Genomic DNA, 16,152 nt, shown 5'->3' on the forward strand with positions numbered 1-16,152 from the left:
TCGATTGGCGATGGTATGAACAGATGGCGCTGGAAAGCACAACTTGGAATCGTTGTGTTGGGATGAGAAAAAAAAAAAAGAGACCCTGAGTTGTTTGTCACGAGAGTTGGTTTTGATGCAGAGGGCCGAGGTGGCTTTGGATGGACGACGGTCACGTGGAATTTGAGTCGAGTTTGCAGCAGATGACGTGTGTGTGTGTGTGTGTGTGTGTGTGTGTGCAGGAGGAGATAGGGTGTTGCAGGGGGTGGCGTCGAAAGGCCTCTCAGATTAGGCAGCGCGACTATAAAAGGCTCGGGCGGCCGCAGACGGTGGGTCCCAGGCCCGGACCGCGCGACGTTGTCCACCGTTTTATAACTAACTCAAACCCTGACTTATATTAATCAGTGGTCAGTGCTGGTGGTGGTGGAGGGTCAGTGGTGTCCCATGGGGGGGAGCGGGAACGCCCTCTCCCTTATTGGTTTTTCATCGGTATGTGACCCGAGGCCTAATTTGGGGTTACGATCTTCCTCTCCTTTCTTTTTCTCGCCATTCTGGACTTCCATTGTCTTAAGGGTAGAGTTAGCGTGGGCTGCTGGTGACCATTGCTGGCCAAGGCTGGAGTTGGAGGAGCTGCTGGTGACCAGTCGTGGGTAAGGATGGTTGTGTAGCAGGGCTGCTGGTGACCTGCAGTGGGTATAGATGGTGTGTAGCAGGGCTGCTGGAGACCTGTGTTGGGTTAGGTCGTGACCGGGGATGGTGAAGGCTGTCGCTTGGTGTCTGCTGAACCCAGTCATTCACAGGTCGTCATGATGGACGGACAGCCGGTGTCTGGAACAGTAGGTCCCGCTGAGGAACTCCTGTAGAGGAAGGCAGCGAGGAGGACCCTTGTGACGGTAGGGAGGGTAGGTTCCTGAGGTCGAGGCTAAGGGCAGCGAGGAGGACCCTGGTGACGGTAGGGAGGGCAGGTTCCTAAGGTTGAGCCAGAGGGCGAGGTTGTGGTCAGCATTGTGCCCGTCGCCGCCTCTCACAGGTATTGTGTCAGCATGCGGCTGTGATGCCTCAGTCAGCGTCGACCCGTCGAAACAATATTGATCCTCCTGATCGGGAGTTGTGGGAGGGGCGTCAGGAAGGTCGACCACAAGCTGGACTAGCCAGGGAGAGTGACCCGTAGGGGCCGTGTGGGATAGTGCCCTTCTGCCTGGCTAATGGGGCCCTTAAATCACCGAGCAGAGAGTCGCCAGACCGCAGAAGGTCCTGCCTCGCTGGGGCCTCGTCCAGGTTCTTCCTGGGACCTGCAGGATACCCAGGACCTGCCTTGCTGGGCCCTCCATCCAGGTTTTTCCTGGGACTTGCTGCCGGATATCCAGGTCCTGCCTCGCTGGGCCCCCGTCCAGGTCCTTCTTGAGACACGTAGGATATTCAGGTCTTCCTTCACTAGCAACCAATGTCTCTTGCCATCGTTGACAGTCCAGGCCTCTTGTCAGAGTCCTCACTCCATGGCAACCAGAACGGCCCCTCACTTCATGCCATCCCAAGGTGCTTTCTGTTAACTTGACAACTGGGAATGCCCACCACGTCATTCCCAGATGAACCGTGGCGTTCATTCATCTCTCCCTAGCATCCTGGGGCGCCCTTCTTTCCCAGTTTGACTTCTTAAGTTATTTTTTTTCCCATCCCTTGGGTGTCGTCCTTCATTGCTGTCTTCGATGCCTCGAGCTGCGTGGCAACCAGTTGGGCCTTTCCTTCTCAACTCGAGGCGCCCTTGACGCCTTTCCTCACTCCCTGCCCATAGGGACCATAGATTCTCTTTCACTCCCAGGCAATTCGACGTGTCCTTCACTCCTATATACCTCAAGGCGGTGTTCCCTCATTCTCTTAACCACAAGGATCCAAGACGCCCTTCCCTCTGTCTCTGGCCAGAGGTACCCCACTGGAGTCTTTCATCCCAGACGCCCCGACCTCCTCACATCTGCCTCGCTTAAGGAAAACAACACTAAAATAGGATCAGGGGAGTGCATTATGTGCGTGTCAGTTTACCCAGAGGGCTGATCCTTAGCTGTAAAAGTCTCTTGTTTATGTTGTGGTCACACAGCTGGGATACAAGAGGAGAGACGATGATACGGCAGAAGAGAGACTTTTTTTAAAACGGGAACTCAGTCTCTTCGGAACTCACTGTGTTTTGGTGTAGTGTGGCTACAGTGCTTCACAGCCTCATTGCCTGTGATCTTTCGAAGTCATCAGATGGTCGAGTATGACGACAATACTCAGCCATGAAGGGGGGATCCAGACTACTGTCCCTGTGCAATATAAGTGATAACAGAATATTATATCGCCTGCAGGAGGATGTCATATTCTTGCGTCCCTTCTGAAACACAATGGTAGTACCATCGACCCTCTCTGATAAGGTTCGACTCACCACTGTCACAAAAATGAGTTTGTGAATCCTGTGTTTGAAGTCAGCCTCATTCTAATGAGTCACGAAAGATCGGATTGGGTTGAGAGTGTTCTGAGCATGACGTTAGGTCGGCGTTAGAAGTAAGGGCCCTCCAACAGAGAGAGAGAGAGAGAGAGAGAGAGAGAGAGAGAGAGAGAGAGAGAGAGAGAGAGAGGCGGTTGATGGCAGTAGGGCTAATACAGCGATGACAAACGCCTGCGTAAAAGTGTCGCTGAAGGTGGCAAGTGGTGGTAATTTGTCGGTAATCGACCATATCCGGCGTGATGCATGGCCGTAGACACTACCTCCCCAACCCTTCCCTTACAGCATAACTAGCAAAGACAGGGGTGCGACAGCTTCTATGGAGGATGCGACAGCTTTATTGAGGGTGCGACAGCTTTTACGTGGGATTGCAGTGGCTGCGACAGCTTCTGTGGGGTACAGTGGGATGCGACAGCCACTCCGGGGTGTGACGGGATACTATAGCTTCTACGGGGGGTGCGATGGATGCGACTGCTTCCGTGGGGGTGCGACTGCTTCTTCGTGGCGCTCAGTAGTGGTAGGGGTTGGGGGTAGGTAAGAGTAGGCAGGGCGAGGGTAGTTAGAGAGGTATGGGCTGGGAGGAAAGTGAGGCGGGGAGAGGAAGGTTGGGCAGGGGCAAGAGGAGGCGTGGCTGAGAGACGTGATTTACGCCCCTGTGGGGTCTGGTGATATCGAGTCATTTCCTCGACCGGGCATCACCCTGTGGAGGCCAAGGTTGGGGGGGCGTCCCCTAGGTACATGAACGGCAGATCCCTCACGCCCCCCCCCCCGCCTCTTCCCCTGTTCGGGATGTGTTTGGAGTCCCTTGATCGGCAGTGGAGTGTGTGTGATTATGTCATCACCGAGGGGGGCGCCCGGTCGATGCGAACCAGCGACAGAAAGTCGCCCACATGAACGGGGGAGCCGTGGAGGGGGATACTCGACCACCTTCGAACGTACCCGCGGTACGTGGATCCAGACCTTCCCACCCCTCCTTCCTCTCTCCACCTTGATGGGGTGGGTATGTCTTGCGTACATGTGTGTGTCATGTGACACCAGGGTTGTTTTCACTTGTGACACTGTGCTTGGGTGTCGTGGCACCGGTGTTGTGCCGGTGGGTACGTTCATGGTTTCCGAAACTTGGTTTTGGGGGGAGGAAAGAGATGCGTTGGGTGGGGGTGTGGGGGAGTTTGTTGAACCCAAAGGAAATGATGCCTGGTGTCGTACACACACACACACACACACACACACACACACACATATACACACCTGGCGTAAGCTGGGGTCATGTATATATATGTGTGTGTGTTTACGTAAGGTACAGACATGGCATATATAACAAGGTTAAAAGACGGGGCAAGACGGGTTGTAAACCTCTCCCTTTAACACACAAAATTTACTCTCTCTCTCTCTCTCTCTCTCTCTCTCTCTCTCTCTCTCTCTCTCTCTCTCTCTCTCTCTCTCTCTCTCTCTCCACACACACACACACACACACGCCATTCATGTTAAACCACCATACGATAAGGCTGCTCCCTGTATGTTTAATTCCCCCCCCTCCCCTTTCCCCTCACCTCTTCTCCCCACTCTCCTCCCCCTCCCCCTCCGGCCGGTAATGGGGGGTAATGATGCAATTGTAGTCCGCTCGGAATTGGCCTGGAATGTGGCCCAGGGGGGGGGGGAGGGGGAGGTGTGTCAGCTTTCGTGTCGTGGGAGGTTCTCTTCGCATGAGGCGCGCGGGCTTTGGTTAAACAGAGAGACTGTGTGTGTCAGCGGTGGTTGTGAATTACCTTCGGACAGGCGGATGGGTGGGGAGAATTACCTTCGAAGGGGTAAGGAAGGGAGGGGGTGTTTAGTAGGGGATAATTACCTTTGAAAGGGGTTTGGTAGCTGGGATTTACCTTCGAAGGGGTTGGACTGGGAAATTACCTTCGAAGAGGGGGGGGAGGGTGATGGATAGGGGAGAATTACCTTCGAAAAGGGGGGGAGGTGTTGAATAGGGTAGAATTACCTTCGAAGGGGAGTTGGGTTGGGGAGAATTACCTTTTAAAAGGATTTAGGGGGGTTGTGGTGGGAGAATTACATTCAACTTAGGAACACAATTTTTCTCTTTACCAATTTCTTAAAGTCCGGGTTTGTGCCTATTTTGTTGCATTGCTTATTACAGAAATTGGTGACTGCCTATTCTGATTCATGAAATTAGTACGACTTATAGTACATGAATTGGTGATTACCTTATCTAGTACGTGGATTGGGGATGAAGATATCTAGAACGTGAACATGGATTGGTGATTACCTTATCTAGTACGTGGATTGGGGATGAAGATATCTAGAACGTGAACATGGATTGGTGATTACCTTATCTAGTACGTGGATTGGGGATGAAAATATCTAGAACGTGAACATGGATTGGTGATTACCTTATCTAGTACGTGGATTGGGGATGAAGATATCTAGAACGTGAACATGGATTGGTGATTACCTTATCTAGTACGTGGATCGGAGATTACCTCATCTAGTACATGAATTGGTGATTACCTTATCTAGAACATGTATTGGTAATTGGATTATCTAGAACATGGATTGGTGATTAACTTGATATATTGATTGGTGATTACCTTACCTAGTAACATGGATTGGAGACTAGATTATCTAACACATGAAGGTTTTACTACACGTTTGTACACTTAATTGATTGATGTACAGTGTGCCCAGAAGTACACGGGTCACTAAGTTGTGTGGTACTGTTAAATGGATTGGTGACTGGCTAATACATAGATTGGTCACTACACTGCAATGTCCCTTACAGTAAATATTTTGATACGCGCTGTATGATAGGTATATTGACCCGTACGTCACAATCCGACAAAGAATGTTGGTAAATTTACCAGAGAGAGAGAGAGAGAGAGAGAGAGAGAGAGAGAGATGCAGTATCCACTCTATTCTTGAGTACTCAAACGTCCCAGAGTTTTATCCATTATTGCCAGATTCCATTTTCACGACGTAATTGAACATTTGTCGAAATTGTGTAAATTAGATTTTTCTCTTGATGCACTAATAACTCACAAATCGCAATCACCTGTTGGATGGTTCGCCTCGTTATGGAAATAACCAGTTAGAGGCGTCGAAGCAAAGCCGTCGCAAGCCTCCGTGTACGTAAGGTGGTAAATTATCCTGACTTAGGAGGGATTTCCGCTCCTAAGGAAGCAGCGTCTGTTGGTCTGGCGGAGGGGTCATGGCGTGAATCGTGTTGCCAACCATTGGGAAGACTATCGTATATTTAATCTTATTCTCTTTAATATCATGATAATAACTAAGTATACTCATGCTTACAGTATACATATTAAAAAGTATAAAATCTAGAGGTATGAGTTACATGTATCCTGAAGGTGGGAGAAGGTAGCGCGGCAGGGATCATTCTACGTCTGGCAGAGCGGAGCGGTGCGCCAGGCGCGGGCTTTGTGACACTTGAATGAAATTAATGTCCGATGGACTTCACCAGTCGGACGATGATCGCATACACCAGTGTATTTTATTATCACTTTATGCTAAATATACGGTTGGTCCCAGGTATTCGGTGATGACCGCCGGGACGTCCTGGCAATCATATGCAGTACGTATGGTACGAGGGTGTAATTTAAAGTCGGTTTCTGAAGGAATGTTAAGTATGACGGTTTACGCGTCTGTGTGTAAAAAAGTAATATTTTTCTCCGGTAATTGGAAAGGAATGACGCCGGGCCAAGGATTCGAAGTAAGCGCACATTATGTACGCTTGTGTGTATGAATGAGAGAGTGTGTGTGTATGTGTGTGTAGCTGGCATAATGCCCCCCTCCCTGCGCTTGTCAACCCCCCACTAGGGGTTAAGTGTCGGGTCACCCCCTAGCGCGCTCGCTAAGCCCCTGCCTAGCCCCGCCCACACCCTGACGTCACCCTTTTTTCCACCAATCACACGCTGCAATGTCATCCCTTCCTTCGCCAATTACAAGAGACGGCGGAGAGAGGTGACGTCATATAAGGTCCCAAATCGTTGGGATTGAAATTTGGTACATTAGGAACGCCTAACTGTTTACTCTGTACCACACAGGAATTTTTTTTCCCTCCCCCCCTCGCAAATAATAAGTGATAACTGTGGAGAATACAGGCACCTGGGTCCACTGAAGATAAGGAGGGGTGGCTGGTTGCCGGTGAAAGCTGGGGAAGGCGCGCAATTATATATATACTGTGTACTCTGCGAATACCACGGTAGTCGTTTGTAGCCATAATGGAAGTTCCGTTTATGAAAAATATTTTTCCCGTTAAAGAAGACGGGTTTTTAGCTGTGATAGCTGGGTTCGAGAAATTGATAACCCCTCAAAGCTGTGTGTGTGTGAAAGTTTTCCCGTGCTGAGAGAGAGAGAGAGAGAGAGAGAGAGAGAGAGAGAGAGAGAGAGAGAGAGAGAGAATTAGATTTTTTTGAAGTGGGGATGGAAGAAACTTTCAGTGCTGTGTGAAACGTTGTATCGGGGCTATTGAAACATAGACCTGCAGGGGGTCAGGTGAATCGGGCCACCCGTGGTGAAATTCAGGGGTTGGCATGGTCCTTCCATGTCCTGGAGTTAACATATAGTCCTCCACGTCCTGAAGGGGCGGTCACATAGTCCTCCGCGCCCTGAAGGGGCGATCACATAGTCCTCCATGTCCTGAAGGAGCGACCATATAGTCCTGTAGGTCCTTAAGGAGCGACCACATAGTCCTCCAAGTCCTGAAGGAACGACCACATAGTTCTCCACGTCCTGAAGGAACGACCACATAGTCCTCCACGTCTTGAAGGAGCGACCACATAGTCCTCCGCGTCCTGAGGGGGCGAGGGATGGGTGAGGCACCAAGTGAGGTTTGGGAGGAAGACTTCGAGCCACACGCTCATTAAACCCAGGTTAAGACCCGGCTCTACGGTAGCTCTTGTGCTGGCGGAGCGCCGAGCGCGGCGGGTCCGTCCGTCCGTCAGTTGGTCATTCCGTCTGTCGGAAGGAAGCCTAGGTGGGTCCATCCGTCTGTCAGTTGGTCGTTCCGTCGGTCGGAGGGAAGGCTGGGCGGGATCCGTCCGTCCGTCTGTCAGTTGGTCGTTCCGTCGGTCGGAGGGGAAGGCTGGTCGGGTACGACCGTGTCCCTCTCCGGGGTCCTCTCGGAAGGCGACGGGACAAGCGACAGATCCCACAGGACGTCGGGCTGGGTCACACTGACGTCCATCTTAGGGAGTGAGAGGGAGGGAGATTGAGTGAGAGGCAGGGAGGAGGAGGAGTGAGATGTTTAGGGAGTGAGGGGGAGGGAGATTGAGTGGGAGGCAGGGAGGAGGAGGAGTGAGATGTTTAGGGAGTGAGGGGGAGGGAGATTGAGTGAAAGGCAGGGAGGAGGAGTGAGATGTTTAGGGAGTGAGAGGGAGGGAGATTGAGTGGGAGGCAGGGAGGAGGAGGAGTGAGATGTTTAGGGAGGGAGATTGAGTGAAAGGCAGGGAGGAGGAGGAGTGAGATGTTTAGGGAGTGAGAGGGAGGGAGATTGAGTGAGAGGCAGGGAGGAGGAGGGACTGTGATGGTCCAGCTAACCTCCTCTTCCGCCGCCCTCCGCCCTCCCCTCGACTGTGTCTGCTGGTACCTCCGGCTAAATACCCCGTGTCCGCAGCTGAGCTACCCCTCCTCCGGTCGTCTGCGCTCGTATCCCCTCGTATACCTTCTACCTCTTCCTAGTATTACCCCACTCCCTCTCCCCCTGCTGCTGTACCCAACTGTTGTACCTCCTCCTGGGTGGTAACATCTCCTTTCCCCTCCCTCCCTTCCCCCATGTTACCCCATCACTGCCTGTTCCATCCCCATTATGCCCCATACCCTCCACACTCCTCTCTCTCATAGGACTGCTGTTCCAGATTTCTGTTTCTTCTGTGGTCTGTTGCCCCGCTTGCTGTGTGGGGGGAGAGAGGAGAGGGAGGCAGCTGAGGTCTTCTTTTCCATCTCACTGTCTTTTGCCTCTCGGATCATCATCATTCCTCCCTCCCTCCCTCCCTCCCTCCCTCCCTCCAGCACCCCAGCCAGGCGATCCCTCACCCTCAGTGCAGAGGTCGGGTACATCATACTGTTATCTTCGGACCATTAAGATAGCGAGGCGTCGCGGACTCTCGTAAATGAGTAGTTAAGATAACCGGTGCGACACTGGGGAGAGGGGGGTGGTGAGGGTGAGTGGGGGGGGGGGGTCAGGCACTCGTGCGCGAAACACGTCTTCGACATGTTGCGTTCATGCAAGGTGGGCACGAAAGTGTTTTCCGCGTGGGCCCCCCGCAAATATGAACGGAAATGTACATAAGATTCTCTGTCTGTCTGTATGTCTCTCTCTCTCTCTCTCTCTCTCTCTCTCTCTCTCTCTCTCTCTCTCTCTCTCTCTCTCTCTCTCTCTCTCTCTCCAGTGCCAGTGCCACATCCTTGTACCAGTTCCTACACCTTACGACCAATTCCAGCGCCTCCCCGTTGTACAACAGCCACATCCCAGTGCTTTCTCCTCTAGTGCCAGTGCCACACCCTAGGACCTCCCCCACCTTAGTACTAGTGCCACACCCTAGTGCCACTTCCTCCTCCCTAGAACCAGTGCCAGACCCTGGTGCCACTTCCTCCTCCCTAGAACCAGTGCCAGACCCTGGTGCCACTTCCTCCTCCCTAGAACCAGTGCCACACCGCAGCACCTCTCTAGTACCAGTGCCACACCCCAGCACCTCCTCTCTAGTGCCAGTGCCACACCCCAGCACCTCCTCTCTAGTGCCAGTGCCACACCCTTGTGCCACTTCCTCCCCTAGTACCAGTGCCACACCCCAGCACCTCTCCCCTAGTACCAGTGCCACACCCTGGTGCCAGGCCCTCCACCCGTGGTCTCCAGCTGCTCGATCATAACTTTATAGCCCATTAAATCGTATTATTAGATTTACGAGGTCTGTGTTTAATGGCGGGCTCCTCGTGATATCATTTTCCAAGAACCCAGCCCCCACGCGCTTCCTCCGCTGGGCGGCTGGTGAGGGTGGACGTATGGTTTAGTGGGTGGGGTGGGCGGCTGGTTGTTAGGGAGGGTGGACGGATGGTTGGGCGGTTGGTGAGGGTGGGCGGGTAGGATGGGCGGCTGCTCAGTGGGTGGGGTAGGTGGTTTATGGGTGGTGTGGAGGGTTTAGGGGGGGTGGTTGATTGATGATGTGGGCGGGATGACAGCCGGTGTGGGCGGGTTGTATGATTAATCATTTTCTCTTTACATGTATCGTATGTATACAGCTGTTACTACACTACTCTCTTGATGATACTTATCCCAATCCTTATATATATATATATATATATATATATTTTTCTTTTTCTTTCAAACTATTCGCCATTTCCCGCATTAGCGAGGTAGCGTTAAGAACAGAGGACTGGGCCTTTGAGGGAATACCCTCACCTGGCCCAATTCTCTGTTCCTTCTTTTGGAAAATTGAAAAAAAAAAAAAAAAAAAAAAAACCGAGAGGGGAGGATTTCCAGCCCCCCACCCTCCCCTTTTAGTCGCCTTCTACGACACGCAGGGAATACGTGGGAAGCATTCTTAATCCCCTATCCCCAGGGATAATATATATATATATATATATATATATATATATATATATATATATATATATATATATATATAGGATTGACCCCTGAATTACGACAGGATTGACCCCTGAGTTACGACAGGATTGACCCCTGAGTTACGACAGGATTGACCCCTGAGTTACGACAGGATTGACCCTCGAGTTACGACGGAACAACCCTTGAGTTGCGACGGGACGACGCTTGCTTATGATGGTCTAATCTTTTGCCCTGGATCATTCAGCGCCTCTTGATAGATGGTGTCGGAGGATCATACACGCCCTTTTCTGCACCTCTTCTCGTTGCCGCTGGTGTGTAGTGGATAGGGAGGAAGACCAGGTGAGGGAGGAGAGGAATAGGCTAGTCTGGGAGGAGTGAAAGTTGTGTAGATGTTCTTGTGTTCACGAAGAGGGAGTCAGAATGTTTGGAGTCGACGGAGGATGTAGAGGCGTTAGCTGGAGGAGTGGATGATGGTATTGGCGTCTTCCTCCCAGCTTAGTTTACCGTCTAGAGTGAGACTGAGAGGCTTGGTGGACTGGAATGAGGAAGCACAAGGGGACCCATCTACCTGCCCTGTGGGACGCCACAGGTGAGGAACCAGGAGATGGAAATGGCTTCTCGGAAGTGGACAACCCGACGACGTTCGCTGAGGAACTCGGCAGCCCTTAGAATGAGACTCCTCTTAAGTTTGATGGCTCTGTTGATCCTCCTTGGGTTGTCTAGGGCGAAATCTTGGGCGAAATCAGCGGAGGCGAGAGAGTGTGTCTGTGTGCGTTGGTCAGGTGAGGTATGGGGGTTATTGAGGGCGTCATGTCATTGCGTCTGGGACAGTGGACTAGTTGTGGGCCGTTGTCAGAGTGATAAAGTTGGGGGGGGGGGGGAATGTGTGACCGCCTGCATGCTCTCCTGGCCGCACCACATAGCACCACCATTAATGAATTTTGTTTATATTTATCATGTGGGCGAGTCAGTGACACGGAGGTGGGCGAGAGGAGAAGGGGTCTAACCCTCCCTGGCCCTTGCCCACCCAGTCCGTAAGGCCGGTTCCTGTCTGCCTCCGTCCGTAAAGTTCGTGACCAAATGAATGGTACAACATGGCTGCTGATGCAGTCCTGCGAAGCTCTGGGGCTGTACCGCCGTGTCGCGCCGTTATCGGCTGTGTCCGCTCGGACCACAAGGGCTATAGGGCCAAGGCAGAAGACTAGGGCCAGCAGGCAGACCAGGGCTGACGGAGGAGGAGCCCTCGTGGCTCCCGGGGAGGCTGGGGGTCAGGGGAGGGACGGGCATGCCAGATAGATATTGAAGATAAAATACCATCCCGGCTGGAGACAGGAGACAGGACGGTGTGAGGTGGCGTGGACGGTAGACAGGGATCCTCACCCCAGGCACCGCTCTGGTGTGAGACAGGAGACAGAGCGGCGTGGGATGGCGTGGACGGTGGACAGGGACCCTTACCCCCAAGCACGCAAGCTGTGAGACAGGAGACTGGCCGGTTTGGGACGGCGTGGACGGTGGACAGGTGCCCCTCACCCCAGGCACCGCGGTGGTGAGACAGGAGACAGGACGGTGTGCGATGGCGTGGATGGCTTCATGGGTGGCGTTCCCCTTTCCCTCTCCTCGATCACAACGGTTCGAACCTTGGACCACTATGGTCCAACCTTTTGGGTATGATACCATGACCTTTGACCTGACCTGTGAGTGTGTCAGGTCAAAAGACAACAGTCCCATCAATACACAAGGCTCCTACCATCACGCCGAAGAGCATAGCCAGCCGTCCTGGAAAGGTTAAGCACAATTTATATAATGATAATTCATGATTAACCTCCCTATTGCTTTCGGAGCCAGTCCGTCGGGGTAAGAAAAGGTACCTGTGTCATTTTAGCTTGTGGTGTGACCCCCACTGATCCTCACAGCTGACTCACACCACCTCATAAATTACGAGCGTCAGATCTTTTCTTTTTTTTTTTTTTCTTTTTGTATATATATATATATATATTTATCCTCGAATTATCAATCTCGATGCGTCTGCCACTTGTCACATTACTCCTTCGAAGGCATTGTTAGGGAAGACTCAAATATGAAGAAAATTGAACTCCATTATAGATAATATATTACACTGTTTATAGTGAGCAGTAACTCTAAAAGCCGATAATAAATATGCTTAATAGTGACATATGTAAACGTTCCCCTTCTTGCCTGCTAGTTGGCAACACTATCAAACAACAAAGAAATTTATAAACTTTAGTTCATTTTTTTTCGAATACTGTTGATTTGACTTTATATATATATATATATATATATATATATATATATATATATATATATATATATATATATATATATTTTTTTTTTTTTTTTTTTTTGCTTTGTCGCTGTCTTCCGCGTTTGCGAGGTAGCGCAAGGAAACAGACGAAAGAAATGGCCCAACCCACCCCCATACACATGTATATACATACGTCCACACACGCAAATATACATACCTACACAGGTATATATATATATATATATATATATATATATATATATATATATATATATATATATATATATATATATATAGTAAGAAAGTTTTAACAGTTTTAGGAATATTGTTTAGTAGTTCTGGTGTGTGTGTGTGTGTGTGACTTTTTTTTCGTGGTTTATAACTTCTAATGATCGTGCTTTCTTCTCGTTACAGTCTGGTACCGAAGAACGAGTGTCTGACATGGAACAGGAGGACAGTCTGGGGATGATGGCCGGACGGGACAGCCCGCTCAAACCCGGCGGAGGCGTTCCCGAGGGCGAGGACATCCTGGCGAAGCTCCGGCAGCAGGTGTCGGCCGCTTCGCTCTTCAGCCACGCCAGAGAGAATGTTCTCAGCTCCTCCCCGCCTCCGCCAGGCTCCCCAAATAATAATAACAATAATAATAATAATGGACATAACCTCTACGACCGCCTCCACACCCTCCTGCAGGCCAAGATGAAGAGGGAGGTACGTGCGCAAGCTTTATTGGATTGTCGTTAATCTTATACTTTTTTTTTCTTTGCTTTTTTTTCTCTGGTTGGGGTTGGGATCGCGACCCATCGGGCGCGGAAGGTTCTGCTGGGGGCGTGGGATCGTCATATAAACATATATACTCTGGCCTTGAGGTATTTTCTCCTACACACACACACACACACACACACACACACACACACGCAAAATCATCCTCATCATCCTTAAATAATGATGATTTTTTTTTTTGCATTTTTTTTTTAATTCTTCGGCCGTCCGGTATTTCAAAACGTTCACTTGTGAGTAATGTTAAGCACATCTTTAGATAGTGTGGGCGATAGAGAGTGTTATAAGTGTGACTCGTCAATATCGTCCATGATATACTGGCTATTGTGGTCGCCTAATGAATATTGCATGCGATTGTCGGGCCTTGTCAGGTGACGTAAGGGCTGCGCGGTTGGTGGCGGGAGTCGCCGGCAACCGTTGCGCCCCGCGACGCTCGGCGCAGACGACACGGCCCTTAATGACGGTGCACTGCACCGTCATGGAGACGTCCATGATATGAATGCTTAAAGGATCAGGGCAAATAGATAAACATATAGATATTAATGGGATCTTAGCGAGTGGCTGTTTCCAGGTGGCGGACTTGAGCGTCCCCGGGAGTAGGGCCATTCAGTCAGCAGGATGTATCTGGCAACTCCTAGAGGTAATAAAGACGCATTTGTTGATAAAGATTAAGAAAGCATATATATATCTATATATGAAAAGTTGGATTGACGTGGGAATGCAGGTGTGTAATAATAGATTAATCCGTACTAGATCCGAGCGTATGAGTCGTCCATTTCGCGCCATGTATACGAATTCAAATGAGTGAAAAATTGTACTTGGCCATCGCATGTTGAATTGAATTTACGCCCAGGACGTTCTAGTGATTAATAGCCATCTATAATGTACGAGACGAAAGATCGCGATAGCGCTATAGCGATGGTTGCATAACTAAAATGTACCTTCCCATTTTTTTTATTTTTCTAATGTAGCATTCATCCATTTCATTTTCTGCTTTCGTTCTGGAAGTAGATTTTTTTAAATTGTTTACGCCCCGAAGTATCTATTATCTTGAGGCGAAAAATAGTGGTGCAAAGTTAGATGTATTTGAATTCACAGTGGCCCGAAGGACACCTCTCTTGAAAGTGTCTGTGGGTGTTACTCCAGGTCCCCATTTTCCAGGGTCTTCCAGCTCAGTGGCTGCGCTGCTTTCAGTAACAGGGGAATGATGGACTTCTTTGGGGTTAGGAGTTCTTCAGTGTCGTAGAAGGCGACTAAAAGGGGAGGGAGCGGGGGGCTGGAAATCCTCCCTCTCGTTTTTTTTTCGTTTTTTTTTCTTTTTTTTCCAAAAGAAGGAGCAGGGAAGGGGGCCAGGTGAGGATATTCCCTCAGAGGCCCAGTCCTCTCTTCTTAACGCTACTTCGCTAACGCGGGAAATGGTTATGAAAGAAAAAAAAAAAAAAAAAAAAAATATATATATATATATATATATATATATATATATATATATATATATATATATATATATATATATATATATATATATTACTAGGAGATAAACGCCTCCCTCGCTAACCATAGCTAGAAGCCAGAGATTCTCACCTTTAAATATCCAGTAAAATGAATAAAACATTTTTTTTTTTTTGCGTTCTTTGTAAACATTCAAGTTTCTTATGCATCCACACTCCGTTTTCTATCATAATGCGTCCAGAGAAAATAGTGTGTGAAATCGGACCGCTGCTTTGAATAAGGCAATAAAAATGTCTTTAAACGAACGAATATTGGCTCCGACGTATTACTTTATCTTACCAAGAAATTTCAGTCGGTCGTGTAAAGAGATGCATTTACTTTTAGTATACCTTAAATATTCCGCGTTTTTTGTTGTGCGCGCGTGTGAATTTCCCGAGATGGGCAAGGTGAGTTGTTAGGTTTAATAGCTCGCTGGCGATTGCCAAGTGGCCATATAAACATATATATATATATATATATATATATATATATATATATATATATATATATATATATATATATATATGTATATATTTCCCAGGAATTTACCCAACCCAAAGCATCAGAGGCATAAGTTATAACACTGTTATTATATGTCATCATTTTAAAAGAGTTTGTTCAGCTTCGTATCCTCTGATTTCGCCAAATATCAGCACGAAGATCGTGAAGATATTACCGAGTGGCATTTTTTCCTTTTCTTTTTTTGTTTTTTTGTTCTAGATAATTAGTTTTAAGATACTTGGTTGCCAAACGTCACCAGCATTCTCAGTGTACAGAGACCAGACACTTTTACGATTTCATTTTTGCATATTCACATTATTTTTATTATTTTACATCGCAAATTAAATTAATATTCAAATGACTCGTCTTTTTTTCTTTTTGGCTTTAAATCTCTTTTTAGGCTTTTATATTATTAAATGAATATTTAAATGACTCAATTTTTTTTGTTTTTGATTTTAATTTTTTTCAGGCTTTATATGATTTAATCTATTCAAATGACTCGATTTTTTATTTTAGTTTTAATTTTTCAGGCTTTATATGATTAAATCAATATTCAAATGACTCGATTTTTTTTATTTTAGTTTTAAATTTTTCAGGCATTATATGATTAGATCAATATTTAAATGACTCGATTTTTTAGTTTTTTAGCTTTCATTTTTCCAGGCTTTATATGATTAATATTCAAATGACTCGATTTTTTTTTGTTTTTTAGTTTTAGATATTTTCTTTAGGTTTTATATAATTAAATTGAATCAAATGACTCGATATTTCATTTTTAGTTTTAATTTTTGGGGAGGTTTTATTATTTAAAATTCATTGTTTATACTCAAAAACTTTTGTGTGAATCGTACATGAAGTTCATCCCTTGTACGAATATGATGATGATCGATGTATTGTCCACAGCTGTGGTGATGACCTAAGTCTGACACTTACCCCTGTAACTACATTTGTGAAGTCCCATCAAGGACTGTGGTTCGTGGAGGAGGTAATTTTAGCTCCCTGATGTTAAGATTTCGTAAAAAAAAAAGAAAAAGAAAGAAGGTCTTTGGAGTATTATTGAGAATAATCACGCGATGGAGCACTTAT

The 16,152-nt window shown here is 48.1% G+C and overlaps 1 protein-coding gene across 6 annotated transcripts in view; it reads left to right on the forward strand.

The window, feature by feature from the left end:
- The window catches only part of LOC139754241 (uncharacterized), a 310,706-nt gene that overhangs the window by 30,144 nt on the left and 264,410 nt on the right, over window positions 1-16,152 (forward strand). For all 6 annotated transcript variants that reach the window (XM_071671559.1, XM_071671563.1, XM_071671560.1 and 3 more), the window contains exon 2: window positions 12,715-13,008. In XM_071671559.1, the coding sequence (XP_071527660.1) occupies window positions 12,715-13,008 (294 nt within the window). The remainder of the gene's footprint in view (window positions 1-12,714; window positions 13,009-16,152) is intronic.

This window comes from Panulirus ornatus, chromosome 16 (genome assembly GCF_036320965.1).
Source record: "Panulirus ornatus isolate Po-2019 chromosome 16, ASM3632096v1, whole genome shotgun sequence".
NCBI classification, from domain to species: Eukaryota; Metazoa; Arthropoda; class Malacostraca; order Decapoda; family Palinuridae; genus Panulirus; species Panulirus ornatus.